Source organism: Molothrus ater, chromosome 2 (assembly GCF_012460135.2).
Source record: "Molothrus ater isolate BHLD 08-10-18 breed brown headed cowbird chromosome 2, BPBGC_Mater_1.1, whole genome shotgun sequence".
Classification (NCBI taxonomy): Eukaryota; Metazoa; Chordata; class Aves; order Passeriformes; family Icteridae; genus Molothrus; species Molothrus ater.
The window spans coordinates 4,878,844-4,892,113 of NC_050479.2; the positions used below are offsets into that span (position 1 = coordinate 4,878,844).

General features: G+C 43.3%; 1 protein-coding gene across 1 annotated transcript in view; it reads right to left on the reverse strand.

Moving 5' to 3' along the window:
- C2CD2 (C2 calcium dependent domain containing 2) overlaps positions 1–13,270 on the reverse strand; it is a 39,888-nt gene that overhangs the window by 18,541 nt on the left and 8,077 nt on the right. The window contains 7 exon segments of the mRNA XM_036392394.2: positions 396–457; positions 2,506–2,614; positions 6,356–6,482; positions 6,755–6,877; positions 9,864–9,965; positions 10,299–10,370; positions 10,372–10,419. Of these exon segments, the coding sequence (XP_036248287.1) occupies positions 396–457; positions 2,506–2,614; positions 6,356–6,482; positions 6,755–6,877; positions 9,864–9,965; positions 10,299–10,370; positions 10,372–10,419 (643 nt within the window).

A 13,270-nucleotide genomic window follows, 5' to 3' on the forward strand; every position in this document is an offset into this window, starting at 1 on the left:
GTGATTTTCATACCTGAATTGTTATGGAGTCTCTAGGACTTAAAAAGGAAGGATTTACAATTGACCCCTATCATTCTCCTTCAGCCACAGAAAGAACTCAAAAGCTTAATTTGAAACCAAAAAGGTTCACAGTGTATCTGTTAGATGTTTAAAAGATGGAAAAATACAGGATACCAGCACCTGGAAGACTCAGTATGTTGACAATATAAAAAGAAACTCAAAGATTCTCTGTGACCTTAACCCAGGCACCTGGTCAGTGTATTCTCCTTCCACCCATGATTTCTGATGGATCTCACAGTTTCTGTGGCCATCCAGAAATTAAAGGGCACTTCTGTCAACACTCAGCAAAGCTCACACGCTGATCATGCAAAATAACTCAATCTTAAAATACTTACTGTCCAACTTTCCATCTTCTACTACTTGCAGTTGCAATGCTTTTGATTTGGCACTTAGTTCACTGGGAAGAAAACAAAACCATGTTAGGTCTTTGCAGCCTAAGCAGATTTTCCTTCCCATGTAGGTTTTCCCCTTTCTCCAGTTTTTCTCAGCCCTCTCCAAGCCAAACACTGCACCTTGCAGGTGGGTAAGAGTGACTGAAGGGATCACAGTAATAAAACATGGCCTGGGAACCTCCCTCACTTCTGCACAGGTTCAATTTGTTGGATTTCAGAGGATTTTCTTCTGCCCAGGAGCTGAAGATGGTTCCTAGTCTGACTGCTACATCACAACACCAAAAAGTTTTGTTTCTCCTGGCAGGATCAAATTTGTAAGTCAAGATGCTGGAACAGGCTCAATCAACATCCCTATCAAAGCAGGAAAGTGTCCTGCAAAAACAGGACAGATGCAAGAAAACAAAAGTAGTTACAGCTTTAAATGAGAAGAGTCAGTATCACTTTTCCAAAACAAGACTCAAGGATGCTGCAAGCCAACAAGAGGAGTTTCTGTGTGACAAAACCCAGGTGAACTGGGCTCTGAACTGAATTCTCAGAATGACACGTGTGGTACTTCCTAAGATGGACTAGACAACAGATACAAAACCTTTCCTCTGACTGACACAGTGAGGCAAACTGGGTGCCTGCTGAGGAACCCTCCAGTCAAACCTTATTTTACACCCTTCCCAGCAGGCATTCTGCCAAAACCCCTCAGAGCATGCAAACATACATTATATTTTGCCATGTCCCCATTGCAGGACGGTGTGATCCTGGCTGCAGACACCCCACCTCCATTAGATGCTGTGGTACATTATCTATGCAGCAGATTTGAAGTTTTTCCCTGGCACTCCCACCCTTCCTGCACCCCAAAACTTGGAAAGGAGCAACCTTGATATCCCTACTGCTGCTTTGCCATGAAGCTGAAGCAGAGTCTGACATGGTGGTCAGTAATTTAGTGTTCAGAGTGGAAGATATTTTTGGCTCTGAAGAAAGAAAAAGGCAGAGGTTTGTGTGTGGGAACTTGAAAGAACTTTAAAAACCTCTGCCAAAATCCTAATCATTTATCTGTAAAAGCCCCCAAGCTTACCCCATGCACTTCTGAAAAGCAGTGTGGAAACCCCAGCATTATTCCTGGTGTCAAGGCCAAATTCCTGTCAAGTTAATCACATCCTGCCTGCCCTCTCTCAGCCCTTTCAGCTGGAAAAGGGTTTTATTCTTACAAACTTCCTGTCCCAAACTGCTGGGAACTTGTGTGCTCTGCAAGCCTGAGCACGGGTGCTGTTCCACCAACAGATGGCTGAAGTGAATCACAGAGCCACTGGCTGAAGCACTTTGTGATACTTCAGAAAACAAAGTTTACCACTGAGTCCCTCCTTTCCCAAACTCATGCACCTCAGAAGCCATTTTTGCTCTGCTGTTAGAAAGTGAAAATAAAAATAGTTTTAGAACTCCTCACTTTTGACCTTATTTACAACAGCTGTGTGAATCACAGGAAACTGTGTAGGCTGCCTGAAAGTCCCTTTATTGTTTTACAGGAGAAAGAAAATCTAGTTAAGTTTTATACTCTCTTTTTAGTCAGGGCCACCATTCCTTAAGGTGCTCAGTTGTTTCTGCACATTTGCTTTTTCCACTCAGGGATGGAATGCAGACACATTAGATTCCCTCAAATGCAGTTTTCACAGTAAAGCAACTTCAAAACCTTGCTAACAAAACCTAGTAAAACCTAGCAAAACCTTTCTAAACCTTGCTAGCTGTTAGGCAGCTAAACTTAGCTACCTAAATGAAGTGCTAACACTTCTTTTCTGGCACTGTAGGAAAGCATGAGGTGATTTATTGTGCCTGTGACTGCTGTCATCTACTAGAATCATGTCTCTACCATGGAACACCTAGAGACTGTACCTCATATCCATACAGAGGGTAATTAGATATCCTAAAGTCCCCACCAGCTCCAGATGTCTCTGAGGCCACACAGAGAAAATCCAAGTCCTATTTCAAAATGCCATTCTTCTCTCACACAGTTCAAGGAAAAAAAAGTGCTTTAGTGTAAAAGTATTCTCAGTAGTAAGTTACTTACAAGATAAACTCTTCCTTCCAAAAGGGATGTGCAGCATTTTTGGCTACAGAGCTGGAAAACTTCTGCATAGGGTCATTCAACTGAACTATACACACAAGGTCTGTGCTGCCTGCAAGGGCAAGAACAATCAGTTATTAATGCTCTGTCACCAAGAGCTCACTTACTGCAAAGAAACCCCCTTTCCTTGCATTTCTGAACAAACTTTTGCAGACTTTTTCACACCCTCCCACAGGATAAATGCCTTCCCTTGGCCTGTACACCGAGGATATTCATGGCAAAGGTCACTATTGCATCACTGTTGTCTTATGAGCTACCCTACACACTGTGAAACATGACAGCCCGATTTAAATCCTGCCATGAAGCAACAAAATGCAGGCATAAAACAATCCAAAAAGATGCGGAGACAAAGAGGGAGCAGGTGATGTTGTGGGTGTGAGGCAGGGAGGGAGTCAAGTTGTTTACAAGCTGCTTTGAAAAATAACAGAAATTTTCTAAGTTCCCCCTGGCCACAGTCACAGTGGTTTATCTGGACATGAAAATAAGCTTTTTCTGCTGGCAAGTGACTGATGACAGCAGTTCTAATTCACAGTGGTTCATGCACTGTGGTTTTTAACAAGTTTTAAAGCACTGCTGCAGACTTATCTGTGCCTTGATCTCGGAATTTGATAGTGCTGCAAATTGGCATATTAAGAGTAGTTCTACTGCTGCTCCGAGGGGAAATAGTTTGCCTGATGTGTTCCTCTAAAAACAGTTTCTTTTCACTTTCTGGCTCTGACAGCATCAGAAATAATTTAAACCCAGAGTTCCAGCACATCAAGGAAAGCAACAAAAAGCTCAGTACTGACTGTGTGCAAAGCAAACAAAAGATGCTGCCCCCGGTTCTCCAGAAGAATCTGGGTTTGTATTTGCTATGAGCAGCTCTCAGTTGTTCTCTGGGGATGCTTTGGGGCCGTGGATCAGCCCTGTCTCAGGCACAGAGGCAGCCTGGGTCTGGCAAGGTGATTAGAGGAGACAAAGCACTGTGTACACACAGCTTATTTGGGACCCAAGCTGAGCCCAGAGTAAGCAGCTGAGCTGCTTTCACAGGGGCTGAGCCTGAGCTCATGGACCTGGGCTGCTTTCTGCTCCCCCAGCCAAGTGTCCCTGAGCTGGAACCCTGGAACTCCACCTGAACCACAAACCAGCTGTACCCCATAGGGTATTGCAGCTCTTCTGCCCTGCTGCAAACAATTAACTGCTTTTTCCTCACCAGCAGAAATCACTTTTGCCCTTAGTTATTCCCTGTAGAACACATAGCACGAAATCTAGGTTTGTGTTTACATACACAAACTAAGGAGATAAAAACTGGCACAGCCCATAAGCAGAGACCAGTTCTGCTAGTGGATATTCACCAGCTGAACTGAGATACCCACAGGAGAGCCAGAGCTCCTACAAACCCTGTCAGCATCCATCAATCACCCATGGTTTCACCAGCATGGACAAACTGCCCCTCCCCAGCCCCCTGTGTACCTGTGTGCTTGAAATATTGCACACTCCCATGGAGCCTGGGCTCCAGCAGGATAATCCATTATTACAAGGGAAGGGAATATTAATTAAAAGTCAGCAAGTTATGTCCAGAAGCCAGCACCTTCCCAGCTGGATTTCAAGTGTACCAGTTAAACTCCATTATGAAGCTTTATTTCTCATCCTCAGTCCCAAATATTTACACTCCAGGAGCTGCTGGAGAACCAGCAAAATTCCCTCTATCTCCTGTTAGACTGGCAAATGGGGATTTTGCCTCCCAACAGCTGCGTTCCCAGAGCACAGCACATGAATTGTCTCTTTTTCCTCTTGGTTTTTGGGAAGGTGCAGGGATTTTCAGAAGGTGGATCTTCTGTTCTATGCACTGTATGCACACAAAGATATCTCATTTCATCTCATCTCATCTCATCTCATCTCATGACTTTTAAAGCGAGGCAAAATGACCCAATCTTTTGGAAAGTTTAGTCTGCACTACAAAATTGTAGAGTAATAATAAATCATAGAATGGTTTGGGTTGGAAGGGACCTTAAAGATCATTTCATTCCAAAGCCCCTGCTGTGGGCTGGGACACTTTCCACTTGAAAGTTGCAGTTGCCAGCATATTTTATTGATAAAGGACATTTCACAGCCAAGAGCTCCAGAAGTGCTTAAAAATAAATTGTTTTTTTTTTTAAAAAAAAAGCTCTGCAGAGCTTTTTTTAAGGGGATCACTTCCAACCAGGATGAGCAAAGCAGCATTACACAAGACTCTAGGGCAGAAACCTATTACAGCTAACTGAAAACAAGCAGAACAGCAAGCAGGATGTATTTATCTAAAATACTGCCTTGCCCAATTTAGCAGCCACAAGCTTCCATTAAAAATACTGTTATGGAGTTGTTTAGTGGCCATAAACAACAGAGCCTCCAATCTGTATCTCTGCTGACAGAATCTGAGCTGTGCCTCAATCTGCACCTGGAGAAGTCTGAGCCTTGCAAGACAGGCCTGGTGCTGCTTTCCAAACCCAACACTAACTTCATTAGGATTAGGCAGTGACCTCTTTTTTGGCTTCATTCTCCACTTGCAAGAGGTACCTTCTTCCTTTACCTGCAGAGGCACTTCATCAGGGGAAAATGTCCCTGACAACAGAAAAAAACCCCAAAAAAATACCTTTCAGGAGTTTCTAATACAGGGGGAGAGTTTGAGATATATCTGCAAATCACTTTAAAGCAAAGAAAAATAAGGTAACATTGAATCAAGCCAATGTCATTGCCAGCAGCTAATGGAGAGCTGGATTTGAGCCCCTCATCTTGGGTACAGCCAAAGTGAGAACTTTTAGAAATTAAAACTAAAAGCCAGAAAATAATCAGCCAGCTTTATACATATGGTCATTTCAATCTGTTTTCAGCAATGATGGATTTGTACAAGAAGAACAAGATGTTTAAATACTCCAATAAACTAAAATATACATTAAGTCAGCATTGGCACAGGTTGCCCAGAGAAGCTGTGGCTGCCCCATCTCTGGGAATGCTCAAGGCCAGGCTGGATGGGTTTTGAGCAAGCTGGGACAGTGGAAGGTGTCCCTACCCATGGCAGGGGTGGAATGAGATAACCTTTAAGGTCCCTTCCAACCCAAACCATTCTGTGATTCTATGAAGTCTATTTCTCAGAATACAACAATTTCTTAAACCTTCTGTTGGGAGCAGGCTGTAACCCAGAACTTCTACATTTCCTCAGCTGAAAGGAAAGTGATGTGAGAAACAACTTCTCACTTTGAAAATTTAAAGAGGTTTATTAAACCTTGACAAAAACACAACAAAGGACTGCATAAGGAAAAAGCTGCAGTGCTGGGAACTGCCCCTCATGCACACCACATGGCCAGTTCATCTTCAGGATGGATGCTCAGTCTTTTATACCCCTGGGGGTTGCATCAGCCAGCCCTGGCCCTCCCAGAGTCTGTCAGTCAGCTCTTCTGTGCCATTTATCAGTGCAAACTGCTTTCTTGTCACTGGGTTGGAGCTCAGGTGTTGCCATGCCCACCCCCTGAGCACCCCAAGCTTTTCCATTCCCAGCTGCCCCATGCAAGGGACACCTGTGCAGCTTCTTTGTACCTGTCCTGGACAGCCCAGGCTGCCTGATGGCAACAATACAGGGGGGAAAGGGAACCTGTGGGGAGAACAGAGGACATCTAAACCACAATAACAGAACCATACATCACTAAAGCTTTTCTTCATATTCACACAACAGCTATCTTTTAATTGTAAGACCAAATCATCTCATATCCATCTCTAACAGTAAGAAAAGCCAGCCCAGGCCAGCCTGAGGAGCAGCAGCACCCCTGGGCTGTGGTACCTGCAGCACGGAGGTCGCTCGATGGCTCCAGCGCGAGGTTCCTCAGCAGCAGCTTCAGCTCGTGAGCCCTCGGAGGCTTGGGAGGGCTGGTGCCCTGAGGGAGAAGGCTCAGTGTGCTCTGTACATTCTGCAAAAGGCAACCAGGACAAGGGCACTGTGCACGTGCCAGCACCAAACCCTGGTGCCATGCTGGCACAGGGAAGCTGGGCTGGAACACCAACAAAGCCACAAGGGAGGTGGGACCACAAAGCCTCCGCTGCCATGGGCTGTGTTGTTCTAAACATGTGTCCCAGGTTCTTGTCATTGAACACTGTTAAATTTACTCATTTGTGAGTCATGAATATGTAATAAAAGCATGAAGGACACTTCTCAAAAGGTTTTGGAAGGAATGAGACTTACCTGAATCTCCTTTGTATCTGCAGGCCTCACACTCAGCTCTACAGATGGAGAAGCTGAGCTGAAGAGGTTCTTCAAGACATCTGTGAGCGTTTCAGATATTGCACATGTCCCTGCTGTCTGTCCCTAGGAGGAAACAAACAACCAGGCTTCTCAAAACTCAGAAGCAATTGAGGCAAAAATTAATTTGGTACATAGCTATACCACCAAAGCCATCTAACATTAGCTCTGTCAGAGAGAGACACAATGGTTTCTATTGCCAACAACAGAATTTCACAACAGATCATCCAAAGAATTACTTAAATTCTCCATTATGCATTAAAGGAAAGCTAGAATTAAACACGAAAAACTCATGCTGTTCTAAGAGTTAGGAAGACACAGCTGTTAGTCAAAAAGCCAGAAGTTTATTTAATAGCTTTTATCTTATGATGGTGTTTTAAAGATTCTGCACTGCTCTGTACTCCCTGAGAGAGCAGATCAGGTCATCAGATAAGCAGATCTGCACCGTTCCACTGATTTAATGGGAGTTATGCCAGCTTGCAGCAGCTGAGAAGAAACTAATCCTGTGCTGCACTGAAAAAAAAAATTATAGCATCTCCTGGAGGTCTTCAACCTTGCGGGAAAGTGCAGTGTATGGACAGAGTTGTGCTGCTCTGGGGCACTGAGTTGTAGTTTGTCCATAAAAAAATCTCACAGCCATCTGTGCTTAGCACCACAACCTCTGAGGGGTCAGAACACACCAGAGAGTTTGTGCACACACATGTAGCTTCACATGATTAATTCTAAGGTGTATGAAGAGACTGAAGTGCCCCTGCCCTCCCTGTGCTCCTAGAGAATGTCTGCTTTCCACAGCAGGCGCCTCAGGAATTTTTGTCTGCTCAGGTACCTACAGGGCAGAGATTTTAAAATCAAGCTGTCCCAGAAAGGACAGCCTGAAACCCAACAGCTCTGAAATCCCACTGAGGTTTCTTTTCTAAAGGAAAGACTGAAGTAGGAGACAAAGATCTGACCTAAAAACAGAGGACCCCTCCATCTTTTTTAGCTGATACCACACTGAGAGACTTCACTGATGTGCAGTTTGCATGACATGACAAAGAGATTGGGAGTAAGAGCCCTTCCCCAGCTACCCAGGTGTTAGAGAAACATTCAGAAATCCTGTTGTACTGCCTTCTTACCTAACTGGCCTTTGATGACATGTTCAAAACATACAACAGCATTGGCCAGTCCCACAGAAATCTGCTGCATTTACACCATGTGCCCTCAAATAACCACCAAGGAAACAGATAATACTCATTCACTTGAATAAAGATCACAGTAAATTAGGCTTTTTAAAGCCTTAGTAACAGCAATTTCATGACTTAAGTTTCTTAAATAAGCAGATAAATTATGAGTAGTCTTCACTGTTTTGGAGGTGATTTCCCCTCCCCTGCTCTTACCTAAATTGTAAAATCCCAGTGCCTCACATGCTTTGCCATCAGCCTAATGTGACATCTGTTATTTAACAGTAACAACAGCAACCTCAGTCACTGGACTTCTGCTCATAGGTGTTTGCTGTTGTTTCCATAGTTATTTGGAAAGGAGATTGATTAAAGAGCCTCCTGTCAGCTCTGGCTCATTTTTAGCCATCCTTTTTTTGGAAAGTAACTCTCCACCACAACTCCCTCAACAAGACAAGCCATAATGGGGTGGCTTAACTGCCACCTCAAAATGATAAAGACAACAGGTTTCACTTTGGGTTTGACTTGGGCTAGGGGTGTACAGCACAGCCAGCCTGGGGCACATCAGCATATGATGTAAATTGTGTAAATCCAAACCCTACCAGTCAGCCAGGTTGCCCAACACAACTCAGGTTCACCCAGCCATTACCAAGAGAAAATGGGTTATTACACCCAGCTTGTGTCATGTCAAAACCACTGTGCAGATAATCACAAGTAATTAGAGGTATTTATTTGTACACACAGTATTGCTTCTGAAAGAGGAAGAAAACAAGGCACAAAAGCTGACATTGTAGTTTAGGAGCTGCTCCTTGCTCACAGGTTGTAGCCTTTTGTTTATTACCTCTCCTCTTCCATAAGTGCTAACACGAACTTCAAAAGTGAAAATAAAACTCTCTAACAAATAAAGAACTTAACAGGCTCATTCTAAACATGCAGGCAAAGCAGAACAGGGGCAACTCTGCAAAGCTGGACTTGGGCACCTAGCAAAAAGCTGATTGTGAAGTCCAGTGACTGCAGCAGAGTCACCTGTGTTTGTCAGGAAGGATTTAATAGTTAATGACTGTTCAAATGTGGATAATCAACATGCCACCCCAGCACATGAAGGTCACTTACATGCTACGTGTGCATGGTAAAACCTACATTAAAACAGACTTCAAAAGGCTTGTCTGGCTTTAGCTAGGAGTTTCACATTTTTATAGACAAAAGCTGTGGCAATAAATTGTTATGATTATAGCTCTCTCAGTACAGGTCTTTAGAAGCAGCTCTACAATAAAATTACTTTTTAACAAGGCCTTCAATCAAGAAAACAACTTCACAAAACACAAACAAGTCTTCCCCACAGCTGTAGGAAAAGTTAAATCACCACACTTGTGCCAAAAATAAAAAACTGAAGGGGCAAACGCAGAAGAGAATCCCAGTCAAGATGAAACTCTTGCAGAGGATGGCCCAGTGAATGAGTGCTCATACAGCAAAAATCAGGTGCAATTTCAAAAGCAACAAAGTATTTTTAGATCATCCATCATCGTATTTTTCACAGCCATTTCTGATCTATTGCTGCCAGACTTCAAAACTGATTTAAATTAGGGAAGGAGCAACGTTTTAATTGCTTTGATGGAAATACCATCACAACTGGGGTTTTTTTATTATTTTAGAAGTAGTCTGAGAGAAGATATTTAGGAACAGACATTTTTCACACCTTGAAGTTAGATGAAAGATGTTTGCTAAGTCATTTGTCTGTCAAATACAGACTTGTTTCAGTGATCTTGAGAGGTGTTGCTGGATTTCAGAGGTGTAGGGGTTTGATAGATGATCCAAGGCAGATGCTTTACCACATTTTGAATCAAGGGGATGGACACTCATCTGCTCTACCATAATAACAAATAAAACTGACTGACCTCCTGCACTGCTGGCTGGATTTCAAAGTTGATTTCATCGGTCTTATTGAGGAACCACTCAACTTTGACATCTTCTCCTTTGTCTTTGACATAGAGCTGAAGCTGTGGACAGGAAAAGAGTTATTGTAGAGTTGTTGTGGTGTCCTGTAAGGAAATTGTAGGTCAATCTCCATGCTAAGGCTCAGCACAGGAAGAATGACATCAGTATCTGAGTAGGTAACTTCAAAATGACACTCTAAGGAGGCAGAAGTTGCTTGAGCTTTGAGAGTTCGTGCCAGTTAAAAAAGGGAATTGTTCTAGATATCCAAGTCGTCTACCCAACATGTTATTTATCCCCAGTCTCCTGAAGAGGCAGCCTAATTTCTGTATTTACCACTTGCCCCCAGAGAGGAAACAAAAGGAAGGGAAGAGAGGACAACACTGAAGACTTTTCACCTGCAGGTGGACTGGGGACAGCTTCACAAAGTACGACTGAGCTTCGGCAGCCGCGGGCGGAGGGGGTGAGACAGGCAACGAGGAATTTCACAGAATCCCCCACAACATTGCAAGAAACCACCTGGAGAAAGGAAAAGGATGAGGGGAAACAAAGGGAAAAACAAATTAGTCTTCAGAAGGTCTGGTGAAGGCAAGAAAGAAAATAAGAAAGGAATTAAAGCTAGCGGAATTATGCTAAGTTGCACAGGTGGGAAATATCTCAGCAATTTAATTCATGTTCCCCCCCTCCTTCTGAAAGCACATAGTTCAAGTGTTCAAATCTGTACATGAAATATAGTATCTGCCAATTATGGCATTTCCCAAAATTTCTTTTGTATTATTACCTTATTCAGAAGTAACTCTTTGCCTGACAAGGACTCCTTTCCATCTCACAGATTTGTGTATTAAGAGCTCCAAGAGGGCAAAGATGTTTGTTCTTCTTCCTCTTCTGCTCTGAGCAGCAGCTGATTTACCACAAAATCTTTAGTTTAGTGAAACTGGAATAAACCTGCTGCTACAGCAGAGGATTCTGTCTGAGTAATTCCAGTTCTCAGTGGGTAAGAAGGAGCAGGAGCCTTTAAGAATTTATTCAAACCTTTGACCAAACCAAGAAAACCTGAAATGTGGTGACAAAGCTAAATGTCTGGGAAAAGTCTGAGTGCCACTTGACTGCAATACACTTTGAGGAGCAGTAATTCAACTTGCTATCACACTGAGTTTGTAAACAGTGGACAGTTTTTGCTCCCTCCCCTCTGCAAACTGACTGAGCTGCTGGAGCTGCCATGCAAAATTCCTGGAGTGTGCAGAAATTCCTGGAGGGTTCCTGGCAGCACAGGAAAGCCCATGGAGTGGAAGTCAGAAATTATTCATCACACCACAGAGGCATGTTTGTTTTGCAAACAGATGTGCTGGTGGTGCAGGAGAGCTGCTTGTCACTGTCCCTCTGTGGGAAGGACAGCTGGGCTCCCCTCACACTGACTCAGGCAGAGGGAACCAGGTCAATGCAATGCACAGACAAATAATTCCCTGCAAGGTTTGTCTGACAAAAGCCCTGCATGCTGCTATTAAATTGTGTTTGTGCACTTACTGCTCCAATTATGGGCACTGGAATTGAAGCTGAAAGCTTTGAGAGGAATCATGTAACTCCTGGAAGATCCTTATCAGTCTCTCCTTAAATACATTTCATCTCCCTGGGCTCTCTGGGGTACATTTTAAGGATGGCCAGGGCTTTATCAAGGGCCTGAGTACATCCATTAAGGTAGAGACTTAATTACAAAGGAGGAGGGGGTGGGGAGGTGGATATGACAAATAAAAATCCCAACCACACCCCAAGCAATAAGATTTGCCTTTTCAGGTTATATCTTTGCAAATTATACTTTAGAAGTGGACAAATGAGTTTTCCTCACCTCTCCCCTTTCCCAAAGTCCAGATTCCTTCAGAAGTCATTTCTGACCTTAATCCCACACAAACAACACCAACACCCAGTATTTATGGTAAAATAGAAAGGATTTTTAATAGCTAACAAGAACAAAGAGCCCAGCTGCTCGTTTTACTTGTAGCTGAAATGAAAGACAGAATCACTCCTTTCACTCAAAGATTGACACGGTGACTCTTTAAAGACTTCGAAAAGGAAAAGGTTCTTCCCTCTTTTTTGAGGAAAGAGGAGGAAAAAGGACAGGTTTGATGCAAAAACTGCTGCCACTGCCATATCCTAAATGCAGTGTTTTATCATCCATACATGTTTTTTCCACACATCCATAGGAAGTTCAATGTATTCAGAACAAGTTGGACTTGCTGTACATGCAATGCAGAGCCATTCATCTGGAATTTCTGGATGTCCAAGAGCCAAGGTTGCCAGGTACGTGGTTGATTAATGTTTTTAAAAGAAATAAAAGTGTGGCCAGAGAGTTGGCAAATGAGTTCATGTGCCACATATTTCTTAATCATCTTTAATTCCAAGTAAAGGATGGAAACAGACACTGCAGGTGGCAGAACTTTCATTTTTCTTTCTGTGTTTTGTCAAGAGATGCTAAGTCAGTTTTTTTAATGTATTTTTACCTTTCATTTCAAAGCCCAGACCAGCGAAGTTTGGACTTTTAGTCTCCTTGATTAATTTATATTCTGCCAATGACCTCTACTAAGCCCTACTCCCTTTATGCCCTCACTTTTACTAAAAAAAATTGTGGTACTCACATACAGCCACCTGTCAACTTTTAATCCAATCATCAAAAGGAGTGATTACATGTTTGTAAATGGAAAATAATATGTATTTATGTCAGGTGAATCCCTTTGTTCTGGGAGCAGGATGGATGATGGAGTCAGAATACTGAGAGACGCAGAATTCTGGGCTAGAATTTGAAGAGAAAGCAGCTTTGTTTTCATCTCCAATGCTGCCACAAGTGGTGAAAAGGTGATTAAAGAGACTGCAACTGCTGCTTCCCTTGCTGAGTGACATTCCTTTAGAAGTGTAGCAGGTGATTTTGATAGACCCAAGCAGAAATATGTAGGCCACTTCCCCCATGGCAGGCACACAAAGAAAAACACTGAAGCTTCCCGTGCTCGGCTCCTTTTCCCCCTGCCTTGTTCCAACCTGCTTCTTCAAATTCATTTTCTCTGCACAGATGAAAAGCTGGAGAAGGGAGGGCCAAGCAAAGCAGCCCTTTCTGGCTGGCAGGGGGAGAAAGAGGAAGGGGAGGTGTCCACAAGAAAACAGAGGAACCTGGACTGATAGGAAGAGAGTTCTTCAATTTCATTTCTATTCCTCGTTCTTGCTCCCACTCCCCTTACCAGAGACACCTCCAGTTATCAACCCTTTGTGTTTTAGAGTCTAGAAAACCTGTCACTTTTGTAACAAACTGGTCTTTAAAAACCAAGCCCTGCACAGCAGCTGGGACCAGCTGATTCTGAGCTCCCAGAGGGGTCACCCCCAGCTC